General features: G+C 39.8%; 2 protein-coding genes across 2 annotated transcripts; one reads left to right on the plus strand and one right to left on the minus strand.

Moving 5' to 3' along the window:
- The first annotated feature begins 691 nt into the window (after window positions 1-691).
- Window positions 692-8171, plus strand: LOC108673773 (alpha-aminoadipic semialdehyde dehydrogenase-like). The gene is made up of 10 exons (XM_047880137.1): window positions 692-892; window positions 3005-3112; window positions 3627-3735; window positions 4365-4582; window positions 5622-5837; window positions 6484-6663; window positions 6896-6948; window positions 7143-7219; window positions 7424-7653; window positions 8046-8171. The coding sequence occupies exons 1-10, from the start codon at window positions 698-700 to the stop codon at window positions 8139-8141; spliced, it is 1482 nt and encodes a 493-aa protein (XP_047736093.1). The 5' UTR covers window positions 692-697; the 3' UTR covers window positions 8142-8171.
- A 1221-nt stretch (window positions 8172-9392) lies between these two features.
- On the minus strand, window positions 9393-27532 carry LOC108673795. Its single transcript, XM_018161666.1, has 2 exons — window positions 25412-27532; window positions 9393-11966 (listed from the first exon to the last, which is right to left on the minus strand). Exons 1-2 carry the CDS (start codon window positions 27340-27342, stop codon window positions 11963-11965), a joined length of 1935 nt encoding a protein of 644 aa, XP_018017155.1. The 5' UTR covers window positions 27343-27532; the 3' UTR covers window positions 9393-11962.
- Between the last annotated feature and the right edge of the window lie 393 nt (window positions 27533-27925).

Genomic DNA, 27925 nt, shown 5'->3' on the forward strand with positions numbered 1-27925 from the left:
ATTATTTTTTCCATTTTTATTCTGTTTGGTTTAGAATCGACAGAGTTGTGCGTGGAAATATAATTAAAGATATTTATATTCCTTATCCAGAAAGAACTCATTTAGCCCCTGGAAAAAAGCATGTTATAAGTGCCATGCATTTCGTTGTGCTGTTAGTCTCAAGTTGCGCCATCCTCATTGCAATGTAGCTTTAAATCAAATCAAAGTTAGTGTTGTAAGTGAGAAGCGAGGGGACTCATGTAGAGCTTTAATCAACAAGAACGCAACATTCTGAAACAAAATAACACTAATATACAATATGTAATAGAACGACATTAATTCAAATATATAGGTATCCAAATGCAAAGTAATACACGTGAAACAAAACATTACAAAATTCTTACAGAGAATGGGAACCGCAGTTAAAATATCTTAATAGTGAGAGAGCCAAGCCAGTTCTGACGATGGACATTGGTTCTCGAACAAAGTAACTTACTGGTATGGAATACGGTACGAAATACTGTGTACATATGAACACTACAGCACAAAATTCACGACAGTTAGTTTAACGACAAATAAATCTCCTCGAGGCTACAGCTAAGCCATAACTGGCAAGTGGATCTTGAACTTTTTTTTTTTAGCTCTAGTTTTCAGGCTGAACTTGATGCTATGTGCCCGCCCTCTGGTGTCGCCATTTAGTAGTTCGCTGGCCTCAGCCATGTTAGCGTCACTCGTGCCAGTGGCAGCTGTGTGCCGGGCGCTGCGAGTTAAAATTGTGCATCGCTCTTCGATTAGAGCCATGAGTTCCGCGGATTATCTAATAAATGACCCTAAATATTCTTTTCTGAAGGAGCTAGGTCTTCAGGAAGAAAATAAAGGCGTTTACAACGGCACTTGGTTTGGCAATGGAGAGGTAAGATCTCGTAATATAAGCACAAATAAGTACGTAGTTATCGAAGCAAACCGGTATCAAGATTCAGGTATGTTTCTAAAACGTGATGCTGGCTAGGTTTATAATATATACTCCTCGTCGCTAACTGCTTTACATTATGAATAATGACTAATAAGTACAATATTCCGACTGTGCGGCTCTAAGTAAAGAAGGTTCAAGTAAGAAGGGTGTAAATTCTCATTGACATTTAATCCCAAATTATCTTTCCCGTAATATTTTAAATTATGACGAACCATCGACGGATTTTATGTTCACATGCATTTCATTCGTTGTAGTCAACCTAGATATACCTGTTAATTACGCATGTTCCGAAAATAAGTTGAACATTACTTCGAAATTATGAATCTTCAACCTTGTTGAAAATAAGAGTATTTGAAAGGGGGAAAGATGATTTGAACGTTAAAACTTACATATCACGTCGTTAACTCGGAAAACAGCCTGTTTGAGGTATATGGAAGTTTCTAGTTTTCATCTACGATACGTAATGTGCTGAGGCGTTGTGTAGGCAGGGCAGTTGTAGTGTAGGCAGGGATTTTAAATTTTAACCCTACCGTAGTTGTAGGGTTAAGTTGTGTAGACACAACAACCCAACCATGTTTCACCATGAACAATGAATCGAACATAAAAATGAATAGATTTCATTCTAAAACGTTTTTACAACAGCAATCGTCAGTAAAAATAAAATATTATTGTATTTACTTCAATGAATTCAACTATTATCATCATCGCTAAAGATGGAAATTTTGAACACATTGTGGGGTAAGAGCCAGTCATTACCCACACAGTAAAACGACAGGATTGAAAATGAAAGAGACTGGAACTGAGATTTTAATGCAGTGGAAATGAATAACACGGTGCGCTTCGGATTTAAATATCAAGCGATGGAAAAAAAAGTGTAAATAATAATACCCTTGGCAACGTGCGTATCTGTTGAAGAGTAAATCTAATAATTAATAAATGATCGTCGTTGAAGATGAATACAGAAATAATACAATATAACAATTATTCTAATGATAACAAGCAACCTATTAGAGCTTAAACTAACTTGCAGCGGGGATCAGCCGAACGATAATGATCAACAAAAAAATTGTGTGCGCGACGTTAACTTCTAACGGTGTTGCCAAGGTAGAGGTAAATTATAATTTTATTACAAATAAATCTCGCAAAAATGGCTAACACTACAACATCGAGTGTCATCTTCACTGAAATTTTCGCATTCTCACTCTATGAGCATAACAAATTCAAAGACGAAATAACTAATAAACCGGGCCATAGTGACATCAGTAACTAAATTTATCCGGTTCACTACTAACGAAGTAGATAGTGAGGCTTGTATATTGAGGGTGAACCGGTATTGTGATACGGGGAGTGAACCATTATTGTGAAGCGGGGAGTAAACTGGTATTGTGATGGGGGTGAACCGGTATTGTGATGCGGGGGGTGAACCGGTTGCAGTCCAAGACGATAGGTTTTTTGTGCCTTTTAGCCTACGTTTAATCTGGTCGCACTGATGGAGCCGAACTGGTCTCTACGACGCCCGACTATATTACGATGTGCCATCGTTCACCTCCTATGAATATATAGTTTCAAGACTCCATATTTCTATAGAAAATATAATTCAATTGAATAAAATTATAAAAATTCAATATTTAAAGGCATGCGGTTCAAATTTCAACGCCAAAAATTAAGAAAAAGCCTCTGAACATGTAATTATTGATATTAATTTGTACCAAAGCTAGTTACTATTGATTTATAAGCGAAATTTTTTTTTAGAAACAATTTGGATGAAGTTAAGAGAAATGTGCCTGACTCTGTCTAAATAGCGATGCACTTTTTGCGCTTGAGTGGGTCATCTAGACCCAGTTTGTCCAGATAAATGATCTTAATAATTATATTTAACAAGATTAATGTTTTTTTAGTGCTTTCGAACTTCCTTATTGTTTCATTTAGAAAATTTGATGCCATTTTAATGTTAAATCTCATTATAATTACATTTACAAATATTATTGCTTCATTCTGTTGTTGAACCTTATTAATATTATTTTTAAAAATATTCATATATTTTCGTGACAGTCGGTGACGTCATTATGTCCGGCCAATGAGCGGCCAATAGCGCGCGTGGTGCAGGGCAATCTGGCCGACTATGATGCGGCCGTGACTGCTGCCCAGGAGGCATGGCAGGTGCTGTATATTGTAACATCTAATTCATTTAATTTATTTTATTTTTATTTGAAATTCTGTCGTTTTTTTTCTTTATTTTATGTTTGCCACGCTATTTAAATAATTCATTTGGGGGCCACTGGTTGAATTTATAAAATATATTGAGCCTTTACTTACGGTTCATTTTGAAGACTTTTGTCTAATGTTACTCTTATTTTGCGAACAATTTTTCATTCTTTTAATTTAAGCATAAATATATTGATATGATATAATTTCTCGATATAACGAAATACTGCACTCCAAGAAATGAGTGGTAAACTGTGTCTAAATAGCGATGCACTTTTTGCGCATAAGCTAACTGGGTCATCCTGACCCAGTTAGCCTATGTCCGGACCACATGGACAACATGACCCAGTAATTTTTCTTTGATTGTGAATAAATTTTTCTTTTTAAATAAATAATTTTATAATATTAACAATAATTATAATGATTATAATAATATTGATAATAATACTAATGTTATAATATTAAACAGGTGTGGGCCGACATCCCGGCCCCCCGACGTGGGGAGATCGTCCGGCAGATCGGGGACGCCCTGAGGGCCAAGCTCACGCCCCTCGGCAAACTGGTGGCCCTTGAAGGGTGTTTTGGGCCGGGGTAGATGGGTGGTGGGATGGGGGGAGAGATTTGGGAGGGAATAAGGTGGAGGACGATCTAGTCACACGTACAATTACTGTAACATTACAAAGTACTAACACATAAATTATTCTGGCGGTAAAAAACATCAACAAAAGCAGTGGGTAAGTGGGAGGCGTAAAATGCAAGGATGGGATGAAGGTATAATAACTGTGAAAGGTGGATAATGACAATATGGTGGGGGTGGAGGTGATGGGTGGGTTAGATGGTGGTGGGTGATGGTGAGTGAGTGGACATGTTGAGGAATAGAAGAAGTTACTTGTTAGCGACACAATGTTGTGAGTATAGATGGTTAATTTATTTTATATTTTTGTAGGTATTCTCCATAATTTACTATGGAATATAAATTTGGTTATGGTCTCACCTGTCGGATTTGAGAGAATATCCGTTATATCCAAGCCTGCATAGCGCTTGCAAATCCATTGTTTTCAGTATTTTCTAACGCATCCGACCTTGCGGACGTAAACCAAATTGTTTTCGGCAAATCCTTTTCCGACATAACTTACATCGCGTCTGTAAATCCCATATTCCCAGTAAATCCTTTCCTGACATATAGGATATATCCTCCCTCGCGCAGGCAAGATTCTCCCCGAGGGGATTGGGGAGGTGCAGGAGTACGTAGACATCTGCGACTACGCCGTGGGGTTATCTAGGACCCTCGGGGGTTCTGTGTTCCCCTCGGAGCGCCCCGGCCATGCACTCATGGAGCTGTACAACCCCATGGGGGTCATTGGGATCATCAGCGCCTTTAACTTCCCCATTGCCGTCTTCGGTTGGAACAGCGCCATTGCTATGGTTGGTGTGGAAGTAGGGGTTTGGGGTTAAGGGGACCGACTACCCTAAAATTTTCAATTTTGGCGTTTTCCGGTTTTTGAGCTCATCTTAAAGCTGAAATTCTGCTCTTTCCAATGGTACAGGAAAAATGGGAAAAACGCGCATAAAAAAACTAAGGGGAAAATAAGAAAAGTGCTCCTCAAATCGATAGGGATGGTCTTTACAAACTGATACGTGTCTCGATGTTGTAGGATGATACTTGTAGGAGATAGATTTTCTAAAATACCCCTTTTTAGCCATTTTCTATGAATTTCTCGTTTTCTATCAATTTTTTCGAAAAATTCATAGAAAATATTTTTATTTTTTTACACTTTACGTATGTATTTTAAGTTTCATGATGATCGGATAATAACTGTGGAAGTTTTTCCGGAGGGTAGTCGGTCCCCTTAAATAGCACAAAGGTTTTTGGGGGGGTTACATTTATTTAAACCCCAATTTAACAATTAGGATTTTATGGGTTAAATAGCACAAAGGTTATGTGGGGGTTTACGTTTATTTAACCCCAATTTGCCAATTGGGGGTTTATGGGTTAAGGAAGTGGAAAGGGTTAGGGGTTAAGGGGTTAACACACAAGGGTTAACGCACAAGGGTTAAGGAAGTGGAAAGGTTGAAAATGAGTCGACAGAAGGGTTGCCATGAATGGTGGGGAAGAGGGGGTTTGAGGGGTTGAAAAGACAGCGGCAGGGGTTGAGGGAATGGAAGGGTTGAAATACTGGAAATGTTGATTGGTTAAATAAAATGCCCTGATCATCCTTGTATGCGCACGGCCTCGACTTTCGTTAGTTGAGAGTTGAGGGTAGAGTCTGCTTCTTTTTAAACTGCATATTGCCCTCTAGCACATACTATATTACCTTTATTAGATATTGTATTATCATTATTACATATTACATTACCGTTATTACATATTATATCACCCTCATCACATATAACATCACCCTCTATAACACACTCCTCCAACCACCAGCACCCCCACCCCCACACCCCACCTCCCTCCCCGCAGGTGTGCGGCAACACCTCCGTCTGGAAGGGCGCCCCCAGCACCCCGCTGGTGTCGGTAGCGACCACCCGCGTGGTGGGGGAGGTTCTCACCCGCAACGGCGTCCCGGGGGCGGTGGCGGCGCTGTGTTGTGGGGGCGCTGATGTGGGCGCCGCCATCGCCAGGGACAAGAGGATCCCTCTAGTGTCCTTCACCGGCAGCACCGCCATCGGCAAACAGGTCCTTCAACAGCCATATCGATATTTGCCATATAATTACAGCAATCATGGGGGTTGCCAACGATATATTATAAGTAACATTTCTTCGCTATGTATAATTTGTATATTTAGGGTAGAGCCCTTTATTTAAACATGTTTGGTTACCTAACCCTCCATTTGGATAAATTTTAAGACTTATTGACCCTATTACTGTACGGGCGGGCGGCGGCCCGGCCCGCTTCTCTACCTCTTATCAGAAAGCTTGAGAGATTAAACTCGAAAGATGTCGTCAATAAAACTGGCATTATTTTTAACCAAATATGTGTAATTTATATATAATTTTTAGATATAATTTCGCATTTTGTTGGGGGTGACGGTTCAGGAGAACCATTCGGCCGCAACATCCCCCCCTCCTTAGTGACGTGGTTCACCCCCTCCCCCCCAGGTGGGGGTGACGGTTCAGGAGCGGTTCGGCCGCCACATCCCCCCTCTTTACTGACGTGGTTCACTTCCCACCCAGGTGGGGGTGACGGTTCAGGAGCGGTTCGGCTACCACATCCCCCCTCTTTACTGACATGGTTCACTTCCCCCCAGGTGGGGGTGACGGTTCAGGAGCGGTTCGGGCGCCACATCCCCCTTCCTTACTGACATGGTTCACTCCCCCCCAGGTGGGGGTGACGGTTCAGGAGCGGTTCGGCCGCCACATCCTGGAGCTGGGCGGTAATAACGCGATCCTGGTGGACCGGGACGCGGACGTGGACATGGTGGTCCGCGCGACGCTCTTCGCCTGCGCCGGCACCGCGGGACAGCGCTGCACCACAACCCGCAGGCTTATTGTGCACCACAGTGTACGTTGAGTGTGATGTGTGCTGCACCACAGTACGCTGAGTGTGATGTGTGCTGCACCACAACCCGCAGGCTTATTGTGCACCACAGTGTACGCTGAGTGTGATGTGTGCTGCACCACAACCCGCAGGCTCATTGTGCACCACAGTGTACGTTGAGTGTGATGTGTGCTGCACCACAACCCGCAGGCTTATTGTGCACCACAGTGTACGCTGAGTGTGATGTGTGCNGCAGACTGTGCAGGAGCTGGGGGGTGAGTGCTGTGCAGACTGTGCAGGAGCTGGGGGGTGAGTGCTGTGCAGACTGTGCAGGAGCTGGGGGGTGAGTGCTGTGCAGACTGTGCAGGAGCTGGGGGGTGAGGGCTGTGCAGACTGTGCAGGAGCTGGGGAGTGAGGGCTGTGCAGACTGTGCAGGAGCTGGGGGGTGAGGGCTGTGCAGACTGTGCAGGAGCTGGGGAGTGAGGGCTGTGCAGACTGTGCAGGAGCTGGGGGGTGAGGCTGTGCAGACTGTGCAGGAGCTGGGGGGTGAGTGCTGTGCAGACTGTGCAGGAGCTGGGGGGTGAGGGCTGTGCAGACTGTGCAGGAGCTGGGTGGTCAGTGCTGTGCAGACTGTGCAGCGTTGGTGGAGAAGTATCAACTGTGCCACATCTTCTTAGTTCAATTTAAATGTGATTTACCAAAATATTAGACTACGTCTCAGTTTACAGTTGAAGTTTGCCATTCATTTGCATATTCATGAACGAAGTCTTGCATTGCACGTCAGGCAAAATCGAGATCGGAGGTCGTCGCATGGACAGACGAGGCTACTACGTGGAGCCCACCATCGTCACGGGTCTGCCCCATGACTCCCCCATCGTCCACAGGGAGACCTTCGCCCCCATCGTCTACCTCGTCAGTTGTCCGTCCCTAGACGACGCCATCGTCTGGAACAACGAAGTGGAACAGGGGCTCTCATCGTCACTCTTCACGCAGAACCTGGGCAACGTCTTCCAGGTCTCTACCTAGTGATGTTGAACTGACGTTAATAAACGTTTAAACGGCATGAAACGTCGAAATAACGTTGAATACTAAACAATGCTTCAACGTCAACTATCGTTGTTTCAACGTCATTTGTCTGCGTAGTGATTAACTCCATACCGGCATCTAATGTTGAAATAACGTTGCAGAAACGTTACTTAGACGAAATGAACATGTAATTAACGTAGTGTCTAATTTTATAAGTGTTGTTTCAACGACTTCAAATCGTAAACAACGTTGTTTCAACGTCATTTGCTAGGAGGGAGTGTAATGTTAATTCTGGGTCTCATTTTCAATGTAACACTAGTTTCAAGGTCCCTCTTTATTTCATGTCATTTATAATATAAAATATCCCATGATTTTTCCAGTGGCTGGGCCTAAAAGGCTCAATTATATTCATCTTGAAAAATAACCTTATGTGTTTCAGAGTTACTGCGATCGAACGTCTCCTATTTTCTTTCTAAAGAAAAAAAAAACTTTTTTTTTTGCAATAGCTGGGCTCGAAAGGCTTCTCTTAAATTTCTCTTAGAAATAATTTTTTACAGTTGCTGAGCCCGAAAATATTCTCTTAGATTTCTCTTAGAAATATTTATTTTTTACAGTGTCTGGGCCCGAAAAGCTTCTCTTAGATCTATTAGAAATAATTTTTTGCAGTGGCTGGGCCCGAAAACCTACTCTTAGATCTCTTAGAAATAATAATTTTTTGCAGTGGCTGGGCCCGAAAACCTTCTCTTAGNGCCCTTAGCTCAGGGCATCAAGTTTGAGTGATGCCTGTACCATCAACTACACCAAGGACCTGCCCTTAGCTCAGGGCATCAAGTTTGAGTGATGCCTGTACCATAAACTACACCAAGGACCTGCCCTTAGCTCAGGGCATCAAGTTTGAGTGATGCCTGTACCATCAACTACACCAAGGACCTGCCCTTAGCTCAGGGCATCAAGTTTGAGTGATGCCTGTACCATCAACTACACCAAGGACCTGCCCTTAGCTCAGGACATCTATTTCGAGTGACGTCTGGGCATTGTACTAGTATTGTAAAACATTTAATATCTTTTCTCATTCATCACATCCCACGTAGTGTGATTCTTGAAAGTTGATGGACGGAGCATGAAATAATGAAATGATTTGTATTCGTCGTTTTATGTAGTTGTTAAAGGTTCTGCTGCGTAATATAGAGATATTTATTATCTTTCACAGATTTTTTAAAATAAATTTCTGAAATTCAGTGTTTCTTCTACCCTACGTTCTATTTTTTGCTTCGTTAATCACTAGTAACTAGGATTTGCAGGATGAGGCAGTTCGTTTTAACTATTCAACGGGCCATATAACTTCACTGCCTTGAATTTAAGTTCACAAATATAATTTTATTGCTTCTCGCAAATCCAAATTGTTTTTGGCAACTAAATGAACAAGGAAGACGAAGTAAATAAAAAATAGTGAAGTAAGAAACCCTCATACCTCTCAATATTGGTATATCTACAACGTCAAATATGGGACATTTCTTGCCAGAGCAATGAAATGCAAGGGGAAAATTCCGGCCAAAGATTTTAAACCTCAAAATAAATTCCGAATCTGAGTTCGTTACTGGCGCATTACAATTTTGGTTTCCGATGCAATCTTATTTTATTTCAATCCATTTGCTTTTATTACTTTTTGTTTCTATGTCATCAGTATTCATTATGCATTTTCAGTATTAAGGAATTAATAATAGGCATTTTTCGCTCGGAAAGCGTCCATAGATTCAATTATTCAATGGATTACATGGTATGAGTAAGAATAGCATGTATAACTACACTATTTACACATCAAATGCTGCAAACTTCTTATGAGCTACATTCCGGCTCACCATCAAACTTCCAACACAACACAGTTCCGGCTCACCATCTTCCTCTTCTACAGGTTATTGCTTTTTACACATACAATAGAATGAGCATTGCGTATGAGCTAAATCATATGGTATATTCAATAAATCCTGAAACGGTCAACGAGAAACGAGTTTCTAAGCAAAGCCTGAATAAAAACAAAATTTTCTAAAGTAAATCAACGAATGACATAAGTGGTGGCGAAGTAAAGAGCGGTGTCAAGGTTGATTATGTCGCCGATTTTTAACATCGCACAACATAATTAACAACTTGTTGCCTTCTCGAACACGCAACTCACTGCCTCAATTCTGCTCTGCTTAACCATCCGGCCTCGAACAGAACTTTAGCAGGTAGCTGGGATCAAACCCACAACTCACTGCTCCAATCTTGGTACTCTGAACTGTGGGCCACTATGCCCAAGTGAGTGGGTAAGTGGGCTGGTGTCACAGACACATCAAGTGTCCAAACCTCTTGAACATTGGCCGCAAATTATTGCCAATTGACGATCTCTTAACCAGACAAATTTAGAGTTAACCAGACACATTTACTCAACTTATAGTCTCCTATTCACAAAAAGTCAACGCGAAACCTTCCTTAACTTGATGAAGTAGAAATAAACATGAGGCCATTTTCTGCTTCTCCGATAAATACATTTAAATTTGTAGCAAAAATAAAATATTTAGGAAATAAGGGCGGAAACTTCTATAAAATTGTCGAAAATGCCGACCTGAACGGCGAAACATGAAATAAAGATACAATGCGACACTCAAAACTTTCATTGTTAAAAATCTTCCTTAAAGTTCCACTTATTGCCAGACAGCCTATACTCAGAAAAAAACGGATCATATTGTCCAAATAGTGCTACACTTTCTACAAGTAGCTGGTACCCAAATGACCAACACAATGACAAAAAAATATCGATACTTGGACAACTCTCGCTCTTTTCTCCGCGCGTAGAGTTAAATTTTTTAAAAGCTAGCCATGTTTCTTATCAGATATGCAACAACAATTTCCAGGTTAAATCTACACATGTGAGTCGCATTCTGCTTTAAATCAAAAACTATTTACAATTAAAGAACTATTAATCTTAATCAATAATTAAGGTTATTACTGATAACCGTATTCTCTTCTAAAACCTACACTGTAAACAAGACGCGACTTTTGAAGAACTATGCATGAAAATTAAGGCTTTAATAGAAGCAACTACTCTCACATAAATGAATGTGTCATGTTGTCCAAACATTGACACACTTTCTGCTACTTTTTCCGAGCTAAAATTGATTAGGATGATTTCAGCTGCACTCACACAAGATCAAGAAAGTGCATCAGTATTTGGACAGATCTCACTCATTTGTACGAGTGAACTATGAATTTATAGCTTTAAAACACCACTATTTTCAACTGTATTTTAAACTGAGAGAGACTTTGGTTTCGTTCATTAAAAATCCAGTGCATGTATGTATGTTTCATCGTGAGAAGCTTTATGCAACAATTATAAATAATATGTGAATTGTCATTACTGAATCATTTTTTTTCAATTATATAAACACTATGGAAATTATAAAACACTACCTATATACGGTGAAAAATGTAAGGATCATTTTAACAAAAATAGTGACACCTTTTTGTGTGTAACACTGTTACGGCTTTTTTCTGCATGAAACTTAGTAAGGACGATCCACATTAGGGCAAAAGGTGAATCGCTATTTAGACAAAGTATTGCACATTTCTCTGAGTGTATAGAAGCCACAATTGCGCCTATCCGAAAAGTTCAACTCACATGAGGATAACAAATGAGTTAAGCTAAATAATCTCATAAAGGTTAAATTCGCCACATAATTAAGAAAAATACTGAGTCTTACATATAAATAAAAATATGAATTGAGTCTTCGATGTCAACATAAAAAGTCTCAGTGAATGACATGTATTAACTTAAAAAGAAACGTATGCAAACGATTAACTAATTCAATAACGTACAAACAATTGAATAATCATGTAGTTTTTCAAGCGTTCAAGGAAATAAACTTTAAGCTTTCTTCAAGATAAGATTTTTCAATAAGAATAGTTGATTATATATGACTTTGTTATACTCGTATATAAAGACTGAGGCTGGTGAGCTAAGATGGCAAGTCATATCCATAGTCTTGATGAAATGAAGAGACTTGATGGACTTCGCGGCAGCTGAAGTCTTGATGCCTTGATGCAGATAAAAGACTTGACGGACTTCGCGGAAGCTGAAGTCTTGATGCAGATAAAAGACTTGATGGACTTCGCGGAAGCTGAAGTCTAGATGCAGATAAAAGACTTGATGGACTTCGCGGCAGCTGAAGTCTTGATGCAGATAAAAGACTTGACGGACTTCGCGGAAGCTGAAGTCTTGATGCAATCCACGAACCATCAGACAAGCCGGCCTCCGCACGGTCTACCTGTAAACAAAGTACGCATCAACACAAGGTATACATCAATACAAAGTATAAATCAATACAATTCGCAAGACAAACATCGCTGTAAAAACTCTAATAAAAATAATGCAAATAATCACTTCATAGAACGTTCTTAGTTACTTTTCTTCAGACCACGCTACTGTAGGCAACCACTGCAAGAAATACTGATGTGGCAACTAATGTTTCTCATCCGAAATTCGGACACCGACTGCGGTTAAGATGTTAGACAGAGAAGCATGTTGCCTATAGCGACTGAGAGAACAATGTAGGGAGCTATGCTGAAATCTATTCAATACTTATTATAATAACTTTCCAAAGTGTTCATAATTAACCCAAGTTCATTAAGGTTAAGGTAGATCAGAAATAATTATTCATAACCTCGGCAATAACCTTTCATAACCTCAGCTATAACCTTTCATAACCTCAGCAATAACCCTTCATAACCTCAGCAATAACCCTTCATAACCTCAGCTATAACCCTTCATAACCTCAGCTATAACCCCTGTCTCTTATACACATCTAGATGTGTATAAGAGACAGCCATGGTGGTGATGGTTAACTGTCACCATGGTGGTGATGGTTAACTGTCACCATGGTGGTGACGGTGTGGGTAATGATGGTAGCGTGAAGGCATAAATGCTTGAAAATTAAGGTGGTTTGGCAGTGAATGAAGTGATATAATTATCAAGATGCTTGTGATGTGCTCGGAAAAATATCAATCAAATGCCTGCACTGAGGAAATTTCAGAGATTAGTTGAGACTTGAGAGATTAGATTAGATTAGTTTCAGACTAGATTAGTTTCACACAAATCCATTGAAAACAAACAAGATAGGGTAGAAGTATTTTGAACAAAATTACAAAATTAAGCACAACTGACAATATGAAGGCTCCACAGTACAGCAGCACGGCGAGAATGCGTCAAGACACAAGAAGCCTCTTGGGTGGTCCAGCAAACCAGCCTACGCCAGTTTTAGGCCTATAGATGCAATGTTTCTCTCTCTCTCGCTCTCTACAGTTTTTCTTCTCTCTATTTTTTTCTTCTCTCTCTATATTTTACTCTCCCCCAACTCTACTTCTCATAAGGAACCGGCAGCCATCTTGCAAGCCATGCAATAAATTGAGGTTAAAACTAAACTTGAACTTATTCTAATTTAACTAAAATTAAGAAAATTCGAATGTTGCTTTAAAGGATAAAAATATTATTTCTAACGGAGAAGTTTCCTCACTTAATTTCAAAACAATTAAAGTCCACAAATTTCAATCAAAACGACAAATTTCTAACGAAAGTAAAGCGGTTGCTGAAATAGGCAAGATTTTAGCATTTGCTCGGTGTTCAAAACACATTGCGAAATGATAGAAGTTCATTCTCCAAAAAAGCTGGCGTCGTATGGAGGTTCAATAATTCTTGATATACCTCACCTCTAACCATGCGCAGTATAAGATAAAATTATTATTTTTACGTTATATTAGTTATATTAGTTACCGTTATTCAGGCTCTTATGCAGTGCGAGAAAGAATTTCATGCCGAGAAAAAAGTAGCCTTTTTTTTACCGGGCCAAGCTGGGTCAGAATGGTAAATGATCATCTTTATTTGGGCAAAGTGTCACTAATTTCCCTGAGTATGTACGAAGTTACCAGGTATCGGGCACTGAGTTGTTCACTCAATGCAAAGCCTTGGCTAAAAAAATCAGACTGGACGACCTTGTTGGAAGTGATGAAAGACGTACGGTAAATCGCGCTGTAAAAAGCAAACATACGGTAAATCGCGCTGTAAAATAACAAACGTACGGTAAATCGCGCTGTGAAATAGCATAAGGTAAATTATCGCTGTAAAATAGCAAACGTACGGTAAATCGCTCTGTAAAATAGCAAACGTACGGTAAATCACCCTGTAAAATAGCAAACGTACGGTTAATCGCAATGTAAAATAGCATAAGATAAATTCTCGCTGCAAAATAACAAACGTACGGTAAATCAAACGTACGGTAAATCGCGCTGTAAAATAGCAAACGTACGGTAAATCGTGCTGTAAAATAGCAAACGTACGGTAAATCGTGCTGTAAAATAGCAAACGTACGATAAATCATGAGGTAAAATAGCGTAGTGTACGATTCATATGGACAGTTCCAATCAAGTAATTTGAGTGCAACGTAATTTGGAATCGTTACTGATCACCAGATCTCGTATTGCGATATGTTGATTTTGTTAAAAAAAGTAGCGCCACAAATGCATTGAACCAGAGACCGCCAGTGCTATTGGCACTTGACGTTGATTACGAGTTGATTTCGTTGAAACAACTTTTAATCAACGTTATTTCAGTGTCAAATGTTTGTTAATTAGGAGTGGTTTTCAAAGTCAAATGTTAGGAGTGGTTCTGGCAGGTTACATGGCTGGCATACTTGCAAGGAAGCTTCGAGCATCTGCCCATCCCTACATAGCTGGGAGTACAGTGACCGCTGTACCCTGGCGAGAGATATTCTAAGTTATTTGCATTGCTTCCAACGGAAAAAATTCTCATCCAAAGTTTACATTGAAGAATACCATCGTTGACCCGAATGATGTAGTTATTTATATCACTTAGTGCGAAGTTGGGCGTTTGCAGAAGCTCGTATATACAAAAAGTATAACCGTTTACAGTATGTAAATTTGTCCAATTTTCACTCCACCCGGACAATGTAGACCAAAATTTTTCGCAGCTAGTAGCGGGTTTCGAACCCTCGACGCGCTGCTAAAATCTAGATGATTTTAACCAATCGGCCAATCCTAGATTTATATCTGAGAAAAATGTTTAATGCTTTATTGGATGATCCAATAAAAAAAGGATCAGGAAGCAGCAGTTCAGGAGCTGATCAATCTTACAACCAGTTGTGAACTTCGAACCCCCAACTCGCAGCTACAATCTTGATGATCTTAACCGTTGAGCAACTCTGAGATTTATGCCTCAGAAAAATATTTATCTCTTCATTTGATGATAAAACTAAGATATAAAAGGATCAGTATGCCGCAGTTCAGCTGTACTTTCAAAACTCGCTAAGTAAACGTAAGTACTTACGCTCTATTTTCTTGTCTATGATTGCTGGATTTTGCTTGAAAGGCCGTCAATGATTGACTGATGAACTTACAATCTCTTTTTAATTTTTTTAAATTATCTTTATAATTTTTTTAAAAAGTACAGGCCCAGGAGGTTGTTACGTCTCATGACCTTCTTCCACGCAGCGCCGGCCGCTTGAGTGACACCGATTTTAGTGGCGCACGTCTAGCCGAGACGTCGCAAACCCGGACCAGCTTTCTCCGTCTAACTAACCTCATGCAAGCGCAGTGCCGCTCCTCTAACGCCATTCAGCGAATAATTTAGCTACTAAAATGCCGACCAAATTCATCTATCTCTCGGATTATCATCATAAACTTTATGTTAATGCAAGCACTTGCATGCTAAATGTGGGTCGAATAATTTAGCTACTAGGTATATAAAATGCCGACCAAATCCATCTAGCTCTCGGATTATCATCTTAAACTCGACGTTAATGCAAGCATTTGCATGCTAAATGTGGGTACTTACTCTCTCTTGGTACCACATAATTTCAAGATTTATTTGTCAGTCTATGTTGGGCAACGCTAAGCCATAAACCACAGACGCGGATGAGACAGAGTATGAGCCTAATTGCTATCTCTCTATCGTAATAAATTATAAAGAATAACTAATATATTATAAATGACAACGATACAGCTACTCCACATGAGTCTTCATTGTGTCTTTGCTTTAGAAAGCGGTGTTTGTTGAACACGTTAATTTGAGATAGGACCCCGGTAATTTGTACAATGTTGGAAGTATTCCCTGATGAGACATCAGCAATTATATTCATTAGCATGTTAAAATACTCATTAGTTCTAGATTGAATTAAGGGTATATTTTAAAACAAATTTTTAATAATTTCGGTGGATGGGGCTCAACAAAACAGCAGTTTTTGAATCGAGATGATTTTGATGAATCAGACAGTAGACTTTTATTTTTTCCCAGCCATGCAGTGTCTACTAGAATATGAATACAAAGGTGGTATAAAAATTCACTCTCATACTCATCACTCATGGAGAATACGTCAAGATAGGAAAAATCTTAAGACAAATAAGAGCCATTTGTAAATGTAATTTTCCCGCGAGTTAATTTTTTTATTACACATTTATCCTTGAAAATATTCGGAAATTTTCAAACACGGTAAAATTTTCTGTTGAAATGAATGGCAGTAATAACTAAACATAACTTATTTATAGGTTTTTCTTTTGTGACTGTGCCTCGTGTCTTTCCTGTATATTATTAATGCATATTTATAAAAAAATCATACCCGCATATATCACATAACCAACCATACCTGCAATTATCAATGCATTTATACAATATTTTTACTAAAAATCATCCAACGTCACAAACATCTTTTTCCTTGCCTGTACAAGCAAAACGAAGAAACAATTGTCAAAATAAATCATTCTAAACTAGAATATTTCTTATAATTGTTCAACAGTCTTTAAGACGTAACATCAGATCTGTGAAAGCTGAAGTCTGTGAAAGCAAGAAGCAACGGCGGCAGCTAGGAACCTCAAAGAGTCGAGCAAAAAAACATAGTATTTCAGTAGGTCACTGAGTCGCTCCCCGACTCCTGACAAAAAAAGACCCCAGAAAAAAGCGGCACTGTACAGGCTAAAATATACACTAAAATAACTTAGGTTGCGAGAAAAACTTGGTAAGTTTGATGAATGAATATATACCAAACAGTCCATATATGCAAGAAGAATTTGAAGCAACATGGCACAATGGCAAAAATTGAACTAAAGATGATAATTAAAAGCTAATTGAAGATAAACTCATGAGGAATAAATACAAAAACACGAAGATTCAATTAAAGATGCATGCGTGAGGAATATATTCCGAATATCAATATTCACTTCAAAAAAGGAATTTGAAAATTACTTCATTCATATCAGTAGTAAATGGCAGGAATATAATTTAAACTATGAAGGCTACAGGTCACCAGATATCATGAGCATGGAGCGAGAAACAATTCACTGCCTCGTTTTTAATGCAATAGAATCCACATAGAATAAAATCTTTGCAAGTACTAATCCACCATGGGAGAAATTATTGATATCTTAGATTTAAATTATTAATATAAGAGACCATATGACAATAGATTCTAGCCGCTTTGTCTAAATATAGACTGAACGAAAAAAAAAGCAAACTATCCTACACGAAGTACGTCGCTCGAGACGAAAAAAACTAACTATCCTACACGAAGTACGTCGCTCGAGATCGGTACTTGAGCGGCGTTGAAGTCGCCTTATTCTGGCCGACCTTTACAAATGCTCAGCTGAAGAGCCTCCCGTTCTGGGCCGTACTATCATAAAAGTTAAGAGTTACTATAAAAAATTAAGAGTTACTACTACGTCAGCTGTAATTTCGGCTTTTTAGAATAAACCCACCAATAATAAACGAGAAATCCATCGCTACGTGTACTTGGGCCGCTAAGTGTACAAGAAAGTATATACACGTAGCAACAGCAAACGCTTTTCGAATATTTTTCAGTCATAGATAGCAATTATATAGATAGCTTGAGAACTTATTTTTCGAGATGGAAACAATAGATTAGAATGGAGCCCATTTTTGAGTTAAGAGGACCTCCTGTTGTCATAGATAATGTAAATTTTTGGTAAACTTCATGATAATTAATTCCAGTCTTCACGCAGTGTTATTTGAAATTATTTAAATAAATTCATACTGGGAAAAGCATAAGAAATTAGAAGCAAGACAATTCTAAACCACATAAAACGTATAGCTATAATATTCATTAAACATTTTGGATTGAAAATGGCTGAGGGAATCGATTTTTTGTTACACACCTCTGTTGCTTCTAACAGCCAATCCATAAACTGCATTATTTTTTTGTTCAAAATTTTTTGAAGCACTTACAGATCTAATATAAAATGGCTGCAGGAATATTTTAATTTTACATCAAACAAATGAATAATTACTACTTGATAGATAATAATATTAATTACATTTTAGAAACGTAGAACGACAATATAGAACGACTTAGAACGACGTAACCTTGCAAAATATCGAGAATAATATTACACGGTCAATAAAAATTTAATATATTTTCACCGCAAAAATCTTGCAGGCAGCAATTTCTTTCAAAGTAAGCGCTGAAGAATTCATAGCAGGGTTTTTATTTTCTTATAACTCTAATTGTGAGTACACGTCTGACCTCGCTACTTCCAGTTTCTCCAGACTCCATTTCTGGAGGTGGTCACACACCGGAACAAGACAGGCCATGATCCAAAGTTCAATATGTTCAAGCTAAATCATAACTTTTGTAATCATGACATAATATTTTACAATATAAGAGGGAGCGATATTTGATACCTCGACTAAAAATTTTCGTTAAATCCGCTGAATTCACCAGGAAGTATGAGTATAAAACAATTAATACTTAGTTTAAATTACTAGTATCAATAAATTAATACTATTAATTTATTTTAAATTTACCATATATGCGTGATTCCAGACGCATCTGCTAAAATATATAGATGGAAAGAGAGCTTGTATATTATCAACAGACTTGATTGATACGGCGTTAAGGAAGGTAACTCTCCGCTACCGAGTCAAGTGTCTTTGCTGACAGACTTAGAGTCTTCTGACACTTAGTTGCTGACAGTTTGATCGTCTCGCTGACAAATAAGTATCCCTATAAGTGTCCCGTTGACAGCCAAGTATGTCGCTGACATTTACGAGCCCGGCTGACTATTAAAGTGTCAGTGAGCCGGCTGAACATTATTAATGTAAGGGCTTTGTTACACAATTAATAAACCAGTCATAAGGTTCAGTATTTCACCATCAGGCAGTAAATCTAGCCCCTTTATTTCACAATAATTATTATCTACATATTTAATCTACTTACCCTAGTTAACGTGACAAAAGATGAATTTGACTCCGAAACACAATTGAGTGTAGCCGTTATGAATGTGTATGACTGAATTAAAACACGCCCTTATTTACGCAAAAGAAATTTAATGCCCCGGGAGGGTGGTAAAAATAACTCTAGCTAAGAACCAACCTTTTAAAATATTGTAAACATTTATATCGTATTTAATAATAAAAAATATTGCATACGGTAATGAATGAGTGGAGAGCAAAATGTCTCCGGTATTAGATTGTGATAGATGTGATGAGTAGCTGAGTGGTGTACATACTACCGAATTGTAAAGTTTATGAGCCATGTATGATGAGTAGCTGAGTGGTGTAAATACAGACGAATTGTAAAGTTTATGAGCCATGTGTGATGAGTAGCTGAGTGGTGCACATACTGCCGAATTGTAAAGTTTATGAGCCATGTATAATGGGTGGTGGAGTTGATAGTGCTGATGGTTGTGGTGGTGACGCAAAGTGATGGTGAGAGCACATCGTTGCGACGTAGGTTGTGATCGTCAACTTTATCGAACTTATCACGAGTTGAAATCGCGTTTTTAACTTCATTTAAAAATTGCAGTAATGAATACAAGCGTTGTAACGTAAATATAAATGCAAAATAAGCGCAGTACATGAAAAAATATCTTAAAGAAACTACCTACAACAATGACCTAAATGCACAGCACTAAACTTGGTCAAGTTTAACTTAAAAAGGTAAAGTTTAATTTTTTCATACGTTCAAAAAGAAGGGTTCATATCAATTTCTCATCCATACACGATTTATGAAACGGGTAGATGCCCATTCATGTTTGTAATACAAGAATATTCAAGTCTTTATGGAATCCTGTTACCATAAACAAAAAATTTGACAAATATTTTAGTACCGAATGAAAATTTGAGGCCTCTAGTTAATTATATTATAATATTTAATAATATTTATAATATTTAATAATATTAATTTTAAAACAGATTCGGGATTTTCAAGTAGTCCACGAAGTTAGAAAACCGGATCTCAGCGCGTGCTCGCGATCGATGGTATTTAGGGCACGTAATTTTTTCTGTCCGCGCCTCTGATCTCAAACTCAAGGACGTGGCGACGCCTGATAGGAACTAGACGCACAATATTGCGCACAACAGACGGGTACAGTTAGTTAATGCGCAGTGTCTGCAGCCAATCAGTACTGCCTATACATGCGCAGTGTCTACAGCCAATCAGTACTGCCACACATGCATATGCGTAGTACCTACAGCCAATCAGTACTGCCCATGCATGCGCAGTACCTACAGCCAATCAGTTCTGCACATGCATACGCAGTACCTACAGCCAATCAGTAATGCACATGCATGTGCAGTACCTACAGCCAATCAGTACCTCCCATGCATGCGCAGTTCCTACAGCCAATCAGTACTGCACATGCATGCGCAGTACCTACAGCCAATCAGTACTGCACATGCATGCGCAGTACCTACAGCCAATCAGTACTGCCCATGCATGCGCAGTGCCTACAGCCAATCAGTGCTGCCCATGCATGCGCAGTACCTACAGCCAATCAGTGCTGCACATGCATGCGCAGTACCTACAGCCAATCAGTAATGCGTGCGCATTGGCAGTGCCCAATCTATTAGACAAAAGCTCACTCGGTATAAATATTATCAAGAATTTTTGTTGAAAACAAAAATAATCTCGTAAGTTCTTTTGAGCAATTCTATTGCACTTAAATTACAAATTCTATTATAATTGCGGACTATTGTAACATGGAATATTGTAATGCGAAATATTACGATTTTTGCCCGATGATAAGTTGATAAGTAACGCTGGTAAATGGAGAAGTCATTTCACGTAGGTGAAGAGCCAGGAAAACCAACGACGTTGACCAAGGCACAAAAACGTTGGAACAACAAGGATGCGTAGAGAGGATACTACGAAGGAAAACTAAAGATATCCTCGAAGGATACTAAGGATAGTGGGTGGGCACTGGGCACACACAGCAGGGTATTTTAAAAGCAGCTCTTCAGCAGTGGGCACAAGCGTCCAGCGGTCAAGTCAGGAGAGAAAGGAATGATGATGACGCCGTGATGGGCAAGCCGCTGTACCCAAAACTCTCCTCACGTCTACCTGCCGCCATGACGGTTGCCAGCTTTCAGCGTACTGATCAACATTCAAAGCTAATATACTAATACGTTAACATTCCGCGCTCTCTTTTAGTTAAGTCGCTAAGAAAATGCTGTAATAACTCATCATATTTTGAATGGAAATGTAGTTTCATGACCAGTCCAAAAATTCAGGAGTTAAATCACTAAGAAAATACTATAATAATTCATCATATTTTGAATGGAAATGTAGTTTCATGACCAGTCCAAAAATTCAGGAGTTAAATCACTAAGAAAATGCTATAATAATTCATCATATTTTGAATGGAAATGTAGTTTCATGACCAGTCCAATAATTCAGGAGGTAAGTCGCCAAGAAAATGTCATAATAATTTATCATATTTTGAATGAAAATGAATGGACCATGAAAATGAATGGACCAGTCCAAAAATTCAGCAGTTAAGTCGAGCCAGGATTCCATTTGAAGATAGTAAAGTATTTGAAAATTATCTAATAAGAGGCATTCTGTCTGAGAGCAAAAGCCTTCCAATTTTAAACAGAAACAGAATTATTTGCTAAATGGTGAGGTTTTTTTGTGTTACTTACACTATATAAAACTGACATGTACAAAAGATGGTGAGCTTTTTATATATACATGTTTTAATGCACACAGGATAATGTAGTCAAGAATTATACGGAAGGATCAAGAACTTCATCATTAAGGATAAAGATAAGGACCTTATTAAGGATCAAGAAGTCCCAAAACATGAGAGTTTTGCTATATGATCCTATTAAATAGTGCGTACTTATTTTTTCCGCAGAATCTATTGAATGATTGAATCACCGTTCATGACAAACTTCACCGTCATTGAATCACCGTTCAGTTCCAACTAATCCTTCCGTTTGAAAATGTGAAACGATGTTTTATGTTCCAAAAACACGGAAGAGTCTTTGCTGTCTTTCGGCCTTTGCGCCGGTAAATGATGCAGTCTTTCGGCCTTTGCACCGGCAAATGATGCAGTCTTTCGGCCATTGCACCGGTAAATGATGCAGTCTTTCGGCCTTTGCACCGGTAAATGATGCAGTCTTTCGGCCATTGCATCGGTAAATGATGCAGTCTTTCGGCTTTTGCACCGGTAAATGATGCAGTCTTTCGGCCTTGGCACCGGTAAATGATTCAGTCTTTCGGCCTTTGCACCGGTAAATGATGCAGTCTTTCGGTCTTTGCACCGGTAAATGATCAGGCTTTCGGCCTTTGCACCGGTAAATGATTCAGTCTTTCGGCCTTGGCACCGGTAAATGATTCAGTCTTTCGGCCTTTGCACCGGTAAATGATTCAGTCTTTCGGCCTTGGCACCGGTAAATGATGCAGTCTTTCGGTCTTTGCACCGGTAAATGATCAGGCTTTCGGCCTTGGCACCGGTAAATGATTCTGTCTTACGACATTTAAACCAGTGAATGGTACATTCTTTAAAGGTTCATATTGACATGTAATGCAGCCTTCAATATTCACGCCGACCAACGTTACAGCCTTTCGACATTCACATCGGACCAATGGTATAGCTGCATGCAGCAACCAAACGTGTCTGTATTACTGAGCAGACGACTCAGACTGTAATCAAAAACATGAAGTATTCATACACACTTTTTCATGACACACTTCTTTTTTACCCGCAGCGCGAGTTAAAAGCGGACGCAGCACTGACGTGCGCTATAACCGGACCAAACTGGGTCACGATGACCCACTATTGGGTAAAACCAAATAATGCCGGGTTTTTACCAACGAAAGAAAAGTAAAAAGAGAGTCTCTATATTTAGCCATTTATTTCTTTGAGTGTGTTCAAGAGTCAAGGCACTCGTCTGGGACATGCCACGCAATCAGGCAAGGTAGCTGAGGCATATCGAGGGAGAGACAAAACAAGATTAGAACTCAGTTCGCATGTAACACATCGATTATTCATGAATAAATTTAATTCACTGTACTGTATCGTGCATCGTTCAGTTGAATTCACTATTAAGGATTATTAATTTTAATGCAATTGCCCTTATCGGAGATGTAAACGTAACTGCGACAACTAAATATCATTGTAAAGGTTGCACCATTATAACACACTTCAAGATAAAATTTTACCCTAAGCTTACGCAATAAATGTTCATATATATCCGTAAACTTTTCGTTGTGATCGCCATCTAGTTACTATTGTCTTACCATTTAATTACTATTGTCTTCTTGACTTCGCTCTTATACCAGCAACCGTACACAGTTTGATACGTTGCCCCCTACCTTGCAAAGTTGCAATACCAGCTCATTCTTATAACTTCGAACTTGTTATCTTTGGTCTTGAGTTTCCTAACTTACAGCCTGTATTGCAGGCCTCTGCACAGCAGCACTGCAGTGCACAGCACCGCAGGCTGTGCTGTGCGCCACAGTGTTCCGTTATACGCGGAGTTTGACTGGTCGGGGGAGCGGCGCTTGACTGCGTAAACTTGGCCGCCACTTGTCGACCTGACGCACGTAGCGCTGCACGTAACGGTCCATTCTATATATACGCCGCAAGCCGCCATATCACTATAATTATATAGTCGATTTCCACTATTACCAAAAGCATACAATCTTGTGTCAGTATACGTATAGTATCTGTATATATCATTTCAGTAGATAGATCTAGTGATTCTAGTCGAATGCCAATTGTATAATTATCTTGTGTCAGTATAAATGTGGTATCAGTATATATTGTATCAGTATGAATATCTAGTCGCTTGCCAAAGACATGGTGATATCATTGATTTACATTAATAATATGTGTTATTCACCCGAATAGTGTCATATTTTTACAATTACAGAATGTTTTCTTCTTTTTACATTTGTGTTTTCTTCTTGCTTAAAGACTTCCTACCCGTTTACAAACTTTTATTGACTCTGATATAAAACATAAGATTATTTCTCACAATAAACTTTAAGTAAGTTAACTGCAATGTCAACACACAGAATGGAATTGAAAATATTCACAGAATATTTCAGTGAAAATATGAGCGAGCAGTTTCGCCTATTTGCTCAGTACCGCTTGGAAGTTTCAATGTGTTAAGGATTACAATTCATTCTCTCTCTAAAGAGAGAATGAATGAATCTCTCTAGAGAATGAATGAATCATTCACATAACACATGAAAATGAATAATTCTCATACGATAAGTGTAACGGTCCAGACGTTCAACTCTAGAATTCCACCCTGCGAAACCAATAACATGCACAATCTAAAAGCGAAGGTCTTGCCAGCAGAAGTTGTTCGTAATGACTGGACGAATACAATTCCGATCACAGTACTTTTAATCAAAAAGGGGAAATTTTATACTGATTAAATAGACTTTGTAAGCCTGAATTCTGATTCCGTTCATTTTTGGCAAAGCTGCAAGTATAGTTTCTTCATTAATGAGCAAAAATATCGTTCTTCAGCGCGTATTAGCATCGTTTGAACATCGCGGGAACAGTCGCGCATAACATTCAAGGCAATAGATAGTACTTGATATTTGAAAATTATAACTTGAATTAGCGAGATTTAATCCAAAAGAGTGAATTCAGGAAAAAGATCAAATTACTTGATGCTGCGATTTCCGAAAGAAAAAAAAAAGATTGATTAATTTATATACGCTTCGGTTTCGGCATCTTGATTTTTCTAGAATAAATATAATAGTTACAAGAGACATTTACAGTAATTATTTATAATATTGATAACAGTATGGACCAATATATTTACAGAAAAATATGTTAATTAACAAATCAATATATTTTCTTCTTATATTATCAAATGAGAATCTAAATGATGAATATTCTTATTTTTTATCATTGACAGGTCACACGACAAAAACGCAAGATTTACGTCAATTCTACCAATTAACAAGTAAAGGCAAAATGATGCCGACACGTTTAATGCAAACGCAGGACTTTCTAGGACCATCATGATAACAAATGTACGTTTGACTCTTTTAAAAAACATGTTTTCAAGAGCTTATTTCTAGTCAATTGAATCACGTGACTAACGTTTCATTTGAGCGGTAGATTTTAACTCTTCAAATGAAGCCGTTGCACTAGTACCGTACACTCGTTCTTTCTTACATACGGGAATGTATCGAGCTCGTTAGGTAATTTTAAAATGTATGTATGTTAGGTAATTTTAGGTAAAATTGGTAAAGAATGAAATGATGAAAATTCCCAATGATAAAATGCGTCAATGATGAGCTGTCTCCAATGATAAGGTGCCAAGGAACCCTAAAATATATGTCGTCTAAGGTATCTGGTAAATGAATAAGGAATATTTGCGGGAAAATTTAATGGATGATTTTATGAAAGTATAACAAACTAAACTCGCAATTTTTCTTACCGCCTCGAAGTCCTGGAGTTTCTAGAAGCAACAGTGGCAGAGGACGGTCGGTAGACTCCAGGTCTGGGTTCAGCTCGCTCGATCTCGTCTCCGCTTAGGTCAAGGTCATGGACCATCTGAAGAATTTCTCTATCCTTGTTGTTCATGGAGTCAGTTCCTAGCCCAGCAAGTGATGTGTAGGAACGAGCTCTCTGTTCAGCCCTGATGCTCTGGGCGAAGGCTTTTTCGTTCATGTGACCTCGTCGACCGTAGATTTCCTCGGGCACTTCGTTGCCTTTTTTCTTGCCCCTTTTGCCAGGGGGGTAGTTAGGCCGGCCGGTCGTGGCGTAATGCTGCATGAGGTATCGTTCGTGGGGAAAGTGGCCAGGCTGGTACGAAGCAGTTGGGCTCATAGGGCGAGCAGAGGGCATGTAAATTGGTTCCTCCACAGCCCGTGACGATGGGCGTCGTGACATGGACGAGGTGTAGCCGTAAATTGGTTGCGGAGGCATCATATGGGCAGGAGGAATGCCATGAGGACCCAACATGTACGGTGTCGGGCCAGGAATTCCCAAATGAGAGCCGGGTCCATGATGACCCATGCTAGATGGTGGACCTGGAGGCCCGGCATATGCCGGTGGGGGTCCCATATGAGATGGTGGTCCCAGTGGCCCCATGAGGGGCGGGGGTCCAAGAGGTGGTGGCATCATCATTGGGGGAGGGGGGCCAGGATGCATCATATGAGGACCATGATGCCCATGAGGAGGTGGCATCATCCGTGGTGGCATGGGACCCATAATGCCACGGGTCTGAGGAAGCATAACAAACGGAGGATTATTGCGATGATGTTTCGGTTTTCGGTCAGCTAAGCTGCTAAAAAGCCGGGGAATCTTGCCTTTCTTAGGGGCGGCATGACCGTTTTGTGGACGCGTGAGACTCCCGTTGAAAGACTGATGACTTGGGCCGCCATTGGATGTGATTCTATTCATATCATCATCATCTTTCTTTGACTTATTTTTATTTTTTCCTTTGCCGACATCCGTGCCAGCTTCTGACGGGGGTGGCGGAGGAGCTACGGATCTCATGATCATCTGTCGGGGTCGTCGAGGTCGGGAGCCAGCAGCTGTGCCATAGAGTGAACCAGCACTCTGACCCGACCTCATAGTGCCATACTCAGTGCCACCATAAACTTCTTCTTGCTGTGAAGCTGCCCAAATTTTATGATTTTCGTCTCCACTAAAAATTGAGGTTTCATCTTCAGTATTTGGGGACATTTTACCCTGAGGAGGCGAGTCCCCGGGTGTGGCTGGGATAATTTCCGAGTTAGCGCTGCTTAGGTCACCAGTGTAATCTATCTCAATGGCTCTCTCTTCAGTAGCACGCGCCACTTCGTAGTTAGGACCACCTTCGCCCTTGCTACCAACCTCCAGGGACCTGACGTACATGCTGTCAGCGTAAGAATGGAAGCAGCAACGCACCAGAGCGTTAGCTGGAGTCTCGCGTTTACATATAAACGCGTGACACTCAAGTACTTTAATGCCAGTTGTCCTCCTCATTATGCATGCAAAGAGGGGAGGGTGGCTGATGTTGGGGTTGCGGGCAAACGGTGAATCGAGAGGCAGGAACCGAGGCACTCCTTCTTCTCCGCCTGCAACCAAGACGTATCGCACTGCTGCGCAGTAGTGCAAGGATTCGATTGGAAAAAATCTGGTTACTTTTTTCTGGTTCTCGTCGACATTCTCGAGCAGAAGTCCGTTTGACCAAACCGACAACCACGAGTCGATGCCACGGGCAGAGACCGCTCCTTCAGCAGGATAAAGCTCCCGGAGAGGCTCCTGAATACCTTGCAAGCCATCCTTGGTCACCTGCGGCACTGCTGAACCCAAGTACAGAACTCGACACCGACATATCGGCGTCGGCTCTGTAGTATCTCTTCTCACCATTCGCATCATGAACTCAATTCAACAATGAAACAAGTTTTTTTGCTTAAAACTACACTCCTAAAGTACTAAATGTCTATGTTCGTTCCTGTAAGTCACTTCAGCTATTTTCCAATAACATAATGGCCAACTTGACCTTTCTATTCAGGAATCCAGAAAGCTCAACGCTGGCAAAGCCCGCACAGTCCACACACTTCCAGACTTGAGGTGCAACTGAGCAGGTGCGGGTTGTCTCACTTCGTCTCACCAAGCCCGACGCGTGCGCCCCCTACCAGCCTTCTGTTCCAGCAACTCGACATCGTCAAAGCTTCCAGTCAGACTTGAGAAGCACTTCCATTCAACGATTCATGTTTTTGTGCTATTGTCTGAATAGATTTTAGTGCTTTTCTATTCATTTACAGTTTCTCATATGTTAAATCGGCACTTAAGATTTCATTTAAAACGATTTTCGGACGAAACTGTAAGTAATTTCGTAATGTTTGTTTTCAGTCTATAATAATAATAATAATAATAATAATAATAATAACAATAGCGGATTTCAGCGTTTATGAGGCCGTATATATGAAATTCTTCAATGCCATGACGACCGGGTATA

Source organism: Hyalella azteca, unplaced genomic scaffold (assembly GCF_000764305.2).
Source record: "Hyalella azteca isolate HAZT.00-mixed unplaced genomic scaffold, Hazt_2.0.2 contig4675, whole genome shotgun sequence".
Classification (NCBI taxonomy): Eukaryota; Metazoa; Arthropoda; class Malacostraca; order Amphipoda; family Hyalellidae; genus Hyalella; species Hyalella azteca.

What these genes read in the sequence shown, in the direction of transcription:
- LOC108673795 (XM_018161666.1), bottom strand. Translation starts at nt 27,342, where the DNA reads ATGATGCGAATGGTGAGAAGAGATACTACAGAGCCGACGCCGATATGT.
- LOC108673773 (XM_047880137.1), top strand. Translation starts at nt 698, where the DNA reads ATGTTAGCGTCACTCGTGCCAGTGGCAGCTGTGTGCCGGGCGCTGCGA. An exon ending in CTTGGTTTGGCAATGGAGAG is followed by an intron (nt 893 to 3,004) that starts GTAAGATCTCGT and finishes TTTTCGTGACAG; the next exon opens with TCGGTGACGTCATTATGTCC. An exon ending in GACTGTGCAGGAGCTGGGGG is followed by an intron (nt 7,220 to 7,423) that starts GTGAGGGCTGTG and finishes ATTGCACGTCAG; the next exon opens with GCAAAATCGAGATCGGAGGT.